General features: G+C 31.4%; 2 protein-coding genes across 2 annotated transcripts in view; one reads left to right on the forward strand and one right to left on the reverse strand.

Moving 5' to 3' along the window:
* The window catches only part of mgr (prefoldin subunit mgr), a 9,214-nt gene extending 4,121 nt beyond the window's left edge, over positions 1–5,093 (reverse strand). The window contains exons 1-3 of the mRNA XM_043013707.2: positions 4,942–5,093; positions 1,113–1,240; positions 140–305 (exon numbers count right to left, since the gene is read on the reverse strand). Of these exons, the coding sequence (XP_042869641.1) occupies positions 140–305; positions 1,113–1,240; positions 4,942–5,013 (366 nt within the window). The 5' untranslated portion in view covers positions 5,014–5,093. The remainder of the gene's footprint in view (positions 1–139; positions 306–1,112; positions 1,241–4,941) is intronic.
* A 2,221-nt stretch (positions 5,094–7,314) lies between these two features.
* Positions 7,315–7,500, forward strand: part of Mtap (Methylthioadenosine phosphorylase) — a 12,924-nt gene continuing 12,738 nt past the window's right edge. Inside the window, exon 1 of the mRNA XM_043013708.2 lies at positions 7,315–7,440. Within this exon, the coding sequence (XP_042869642.2) occupies positions 7,426–7,440 (15 nt within the window). The 5' untranslated portion in view covers positions 7,315–7,425. The remainder of the gene's footprint in view (positions 7,441–7,500) is intronic.

Raw genomic sequence — 7,500 nt, forward strand, 5'->3', positions numbered from 1 at the left:
CAAAAAATCCTCAAAAAGAAAAAAGTTATACACAAAAACTTGTATAATCTCAGCCTTACTTCGAATATCAAAATATTCATAATGAATTTTGAATGAATGAATGAACAATGAATGGTTCACTGTTAATCAAAATACTTACTCCAAGCCAAAGACACACTCGATCTGTTGGTGGGATTTTGGCCTTCATATAGACCTGATCAGACAGTAAGAATTTAGTCTCGATAGCATCAGCTGTATCTTTTCTGGTCTTCATCTCTTTAACAATTTGTAGAGAACTCTTAATATCTGGAATCTGGGATTTCAACCTGCAAAGAAGAAAACACTATTCACTATTCTATATTATTATTCTTGAGTTCTTCACCGAACCTTGCTCTTATGATTGTTTACTTTTATATAGTACGTATAGTCTGTATGGTCTGAATATGTCCATAGGGTATGCCCCAGTCGCCATAGAAGAAGCTTATGAAACTGTATGTCTTGGAGACCTCATTTAATGTCTTACCAATGCAGTATCACTAAGGCTATTTGGTCTTGATTAATTTATATCTATATGTATCTTTCTCTTCATATGGAATATCTTTAAAATCTCATAATTTCTTGTGATAAGTTAAATTATCTGGCTTGGGAATACCATCCTTGCTGTCAATTTTCCATGATTCTGTTACTAGAAACAAAACATATAACAAAGCTTATAAATTGACTGCTATATAGGATACTGCCTATATCACAATAGAATATACTGCATCACAGGGCAGGGCTTCAAAAATATATCTTCAGTAAATATAATTCATGTGTTGTTAGACATGTTAAAGCCTACAAACATAACCAGATGAAACAGACTACAGTTTGTACCACAATGTTCAATAAAGAATAGGGCAAGTTCCTTGATTCTCTACATATGGCAACAATCAAATATCTTTAAATTCAAAGTGGAACATAATTGTGCAATGTCTGATCATATCAGTATGTTCATATGCAATCAATTTTCTTTTTAACCTTATCAGCAAACATTGAATTTAGCTAAAATCCTTGAAATTTTACAATACAAATGTATTTATTTAATCTTTATTTAATAAAACCTTTATAAAGGAAAAAAAATTCTTGACACTTACTTCTTGCGCCTTGCTTGCAAATGTGCTTCCATAAACTTGTATTTGTTCAGTTGTTCATCCAGCCGCATGATAACACTTTGTGCATCATTGGCATTGTCTTCTTTGTTCATGAAGGCATCAACATCTTCCTGAAAGAGGATACCCAGGATAAAATTATAATTGTGTTGTAAATCCTGATTAGAGGCACATAACAGTACCAACTTTATTTTTTAAAAAGTAACTGAAAATTTAGGGTTTTTCTGAGACAATTAAACTATGTTAAACAGCTAGTTATATATGTACACACTAATAAACACATCCAAGCCCAGAATCATGTGTACAGCAGCTCCTGCAGATGTTTTCAAGACAGTCCTCCATAAAAGCCTCAAAGCAAAGTTACCAGTAAGTATGGACATACGCTGATGGTGGTCAAATCTGTGCCGTTCAGCACTCTATAAGAGTCAGTGTGGAGTCAACTGATGCCGGCTAGTGCCATATCATGGAACATTATCTGGCAACTGTCATGACCTTTGAAACTACTGTGCTGTAGCAACGGCAAGCAAACTTCCAGCATGTACATCCAAACGAGATAGAACTTGAACTAGTCCTTTCATTGATGACAAATTGCCAGGGGGGTCTTCAAGCTCTCTCATGCCTGAACATACATGGTGGTAGATAATTGGCATTTCACCCAAAAACAAAAGCATAAAATCACTTTGATTGGATGATACCACGACAACCTTTAACCCTTTCCCTGTCACACCTCCAGAGGCGAACATTTTTCTAGCTGTCACAGGTCTTTGATTTTTTTTTAAATTTAAATAGTAGAATTTACGTTAATTTGAGTAGCCAGATTTACTAAGAAAGGGTTAGAGAACACGCTATAATTAAAATATTTTTGATAAATGTTCATTATTCGTCTTAGGGATTAAATATTGAAATTGCTCGTATGCAGGCATGGACGGAGCCGCAGCGGCCAAGCTTAATCATGTGCCTGATTAGACTGTCGTTGGGCAAGGTGTGAATCCCCAACCCCATCAGCCATATCTCGCACCTGTCAATCATCCGATAGAGTCACATGATCTGATCCTCGGTACTACTGTCAAAGTTACCTTCCTGATATTTTTCTGCATAGAACAGCAAAGGGTAACATACAATATTCTCAATATGCGTGACTGACCGTAATTATCTGTCGATTGTTTTGCATATAAAATTCATTTAGATTCTTTTATAAGTAAAAAAAAAAAATCAATTTTTTTTTTTTCGTGCGTGCATGCATACAGGGACAACGTTCGCGCACAATTATATATACAAAAAAATGCCTTTATCTTTTATGTATTTCTATATCCGATATGTATCTACACTATCTGTCTGTATATATGTTTGTGTGCATTTATATATCAAATCTTTATATAACATAACATACATATATAGACAAATGAATTCACACACACACACACACAACACAACACACACACCACACAACACCCACATATTATTCTATTTATGTATATATATATATATATATTATACTATATATATATCTATATACATATAAAAAATAATACTTTTATTATATACATGTATATATTATTTATATATATATATATATATATATATATATATATTTATATATATATATATATATATATATCGTTTATATATATATATATGTGGGTGTGGGTGTGGGTGTGTGTGTGTGTGTGCATATATACATATACAAATACACTATATATATATATATTACATTTACATATGATATATTTTATATATTTATATATATATATATATATTTATATATATTATATATATATATATATATATACATATATATGCAAACACCACACACATTAACACACACACCTACACACACCACACACACACACAAACACCAATTTATATATATTAGATATTCGTTATACATATATATGTTATATAGATATATTATATATATACATATTTATATATACATATATGTAGTATTATATTACATATATATAATATACATTATATATATACATACATATATCTATATTACTATATATATAGATATATATATATATATATGTATGTATATTTAATATATGTTATATATATATATATACATACATATATTAAATATATACATATGTATATATATATATTTGTATATATATATGTATATTATAGATATATATATAAATATTCACGAATAAGTACATATAACTATACTCTATATCTATATATCTATATCTATCTATTTATCTATCGATATATCTATTTCTATATCTATAATCTATCTATCTAATCTATCTATCTATATATATTTATACATGTGTGTTGTGTGTATGTGTGTGTGTGCATATATTTATATATATATAGGTTATATTATATATGTTACTATTATATTACACCAACACTCTTACACACATACAAACACACACACACACATGCGCGCGCCAGCGCTCACACACACACACACACACACACCTTACGCGCACCATACACACCACACACACACTTAAAAAAAAAAAAAAACCCGGCACACCACACCACAACACACACATCAACTCCTACGCGCACAGACACACACACAACTTACGCGCGCACACAAAACACACTTACGCGCACGCAGACACACAGCACACCCACACACACACACCACACACACACACACTCAACAACACACACACACACACCCACACACACACACACACACACACACACACACACACACACACACAATTTACGCGCGCACACACATCTACATATATATACGTTATATGAGATATTATATGTATATATATAATACATTTATACATATTGAAATACCCATACATACATATTACATGCGTACATTCATTAGACATAACAGGCATACCATACACACATACATACACCACACATCACACACACAACAGTGCATGCGGAATACGTTTTCCTCCAAAGCAAACACGGCCATTCTTTTGTCGTAGATTACCGTCCTGAGGCGATTATCACGTGTGAATTTGACTGACAGCCCAGATAAGTAAGGTGGGAGTAGAGGTCTGAAGGCTGAGATAAGGGATTTGTTGTACAGCGTTTGTTGCATAAGATTTTACTAAATATCTCATTAACAATCAAAGTTAGTTCATGTGACAGGTCTTGCATATCAAGATAATGCAGCATTGTCTTTGTCGCTATACCATCGCAGCAAGTTATGCATACCATAACTGTTATTACCACTAATATCACTGCTATGGTTGGTTTCTTGGCCTAAGACTCTTACACTTGGACAGTGAATATATAATTCAATACATCAATATTATATTTGCTATCAGCATTGTACAGCTTTCCAAACGAATTGCCAATTGTCAGAAAGTCTCTCACTGTGAGGGCCACAACAGTCTCCTAAACGTTAACAAACTCACCTAGGATCAAGAACAAGAGAAATCCAGGCCTATATTTGGATAGGATAATAGTACCAACTATATATGAAACTTTGACATGCAATACAAAGTAAATTTATCACTAAAACCACATGTCTTGTGGACCGTTTTCATGCATTGGTATTTAATGAGTACAATCTTTGGAATCTATTAATAGTCACTACAAATTGAATGAGGCACATCTACACCCTCATTCATAAAAATGACACCCTACTTCTTCATATAGTAGTCCTCCGAAGCTTAGAAAAATACGATCCATCTTATATCCAGAGTATAAAATAAAACAAAAATTCAGATCGAAAATAATAAACACCATGGAAGCGGCATGACTCATGACAGGTATAGACACAACGTATCTTTTCGAAGTTTACACAACCTCGAACACCCTTTTTCAAGTACTCCATTCACATCCCGACATTTCTCTGCCATTTGTCAAAACTTACAACAAATTGGGCCTCTGGAATGCCCATATAACTCTTGGAATCATCCAGAGGTTTGTCGTCTTCTCCGGCCATGATGTTTACGTGTTCCAATACTTTTGTCTCGGACTCGGGATTTGCCTTATTTAGATCCTTTTGCTGTTTTAGTCTGATTTAATGTGTGACTTTATTATGGTATTTTAGACTTGTAAGTTTTTCGTTGTATGTATGTTTTTTTTATTTTTATTTTTATTTATTTTTATTTTTTTGGTTTCTTGTCATTAATCTTTATTTTTTAGTTGGTATTCTTGTTCTGATCTGGTAGATTATATGGTTTTGTGAATATTTTTGTTTTTCTTTATGTAACTGTAAGATATCTAATAGTGTATCTGTAAAGGCTTTTTAATTTCTTATAATTCTGTCAAGGGGTGTGTTTCCTAAGAATAATTCGGAATCAATAAAGTCTCTTGAAATATTTTCAAATGGCATAAATCTCAACAAAAAATATAAATATTTATATTTTTTCTCTAATTTAGGTATCATTTCGGCTTGTTTGTTATTTAGGAAATAAACTGATGTATATGAGACATACCAAGATCACGTTATGTTACATTTAATGCACACATGTTAACCATATACTCTCAAAATATCCTAGAATAGGTTATGGTATATGATCTAGAAAAATAACTTAAGTCCCATTATAAAGTTTACTACAAGTTACATTCCAACGAAAATGCATGATTTATATATCCGAATGCTCGAGTGAAGGCGGGAATATTTTTCATATTTTAATTTCACGTATTTTTTTGAGGGGGGATTCTTCTCTAAACTCGAACTCTCTCTTTTTACTTTAATTGTCGTTCTTTCTTTTGGATCATCGGCATCATCGCTGTCATTATCATCTTTTCTTTGCCATCTTCTCATTCTATTTTTTCTTCGTCCTCCTCTCCCTCCCTTCTTTTTCTTCTTTTTCTTATCATTGTTAGCCAGGAACCTTTTTATCACTACAGTATCAATAATATATAATATCAATAGCATATCATTACCATTAGTAGCAGTAGTATTATCATTATTATTATCAATACCTTTATCATTATTATCATTATTATTATCAATATTGTCATTATCATCACGATAATTATTATCATTATCTTTATCCTCATCATCATCATTATTAATTATTATCATTCTTATTGTTATTGTCATTATTATTAATATCACTATCATCATCATCATTACCATCATCATCATCATTACCATCATCATCACCGTAAACATCATCATTATCATTATCTCTTATTAGCATGAACATCGTTACCGCTATTATCCTTAGCGTTAATATCATATTAGTACTGATTCTGATTACTATTTTGCCGTTGGTATTCCATCACTATTATTGTTATTATTATCATCATTATCATTGTTATTATTATCATCAATATCATTATTATTGTTATCATTATCCATATCAATCTTATTATCATTACTGTTATCATTACTATGTTATCATTATCATTATCATTGCCATTATTACCATTATCACCATTATTATCATTCTTGTTACTATCCAAGTGGCCCCTATGCAAAATAAAATTGTAAATAAAGGCTCACCCATTGCCTTTCATCTACTGAAACATTTGTTTCGATCATATTCGCGACCATCACACCGGTTGGTATCCTTGTGTGGGCGGAGCTTTGTAAGTGAAATTACATGCAATAGCACGTCAAAGAATTTCAAGAAATTGCAAGCAAGTTCACTGCAGATTACTGTTATTACTATAATCATACCACTTTTATCAGTTGTATTATTGATATTACTATCATTGACACTGTTGTTTTGTTGTTGTAGTTCTTGTTACTGTTGCTATCATTACTATTGCTTTGATGATATGATGATGAGAATAAGTATAGTAATTACGATGAGGATTATCATTATCCTGTTATACTACTATCACCATTACTATTATTACAATTATCATTACCATAAATAATTTGTATATGTTATTATCATGAATGTTATATAATATATTTTGTCAGTATGATATATTATATAAATTATTAATATCATCATTACAGTAACGTGCGCTGACTTTCATAAGGATAAGGAATATAAAAAATCCTTGCTAAAAGGGCACTTTTCTCTATGATTCTGACTAAAAGACTACTTTGATAAAGGATAAAGAAGGGGAATCCTTTTATTATCCACCTACCTGGTTAAATAACTGTAATAGTGAAATTCAGAATATGGGTAAAATACAAGGCAAATCATTAATAGGACAAAAAAAAATCAAATATGAATAAACACATCTTTAAAAAAATGTTTGATAGAAAAATAAGATATATGAACAATCACTATACAACGTTATATACGCGATCTCTTTAATAAAGCATTACATGAACTATCTCTAGACTATAGAATCAAAACACATTGTGCGGAGACCGGTTGTAGATAACAAGTTGGTGCTCTCGATTAATTTCAGCTAGAAACTCTTCTGAACAACTGTCAACATGAGTAAAGTGAAGGTACATGTTAGAATATATGTTTCCGGCATAGTTAAGGCCAAATGAGAATCTTTAGCAGGA

Source organism: Penaeus japonicus, unplaced genomic scaffold (genome assembly GCF_977035675.1).
Source record: "Penaeus japonicus unplaced genomic scaffold, GWHDUDI00000001_assembly GWHDUDI00000013, whole genome shotgun sequence".
NCBI lineage: Eukaryota > Metazoa > Arthropoda > Malacostraca > Decapoda > Penaeidae > Penaeus > Penaeus japonicus.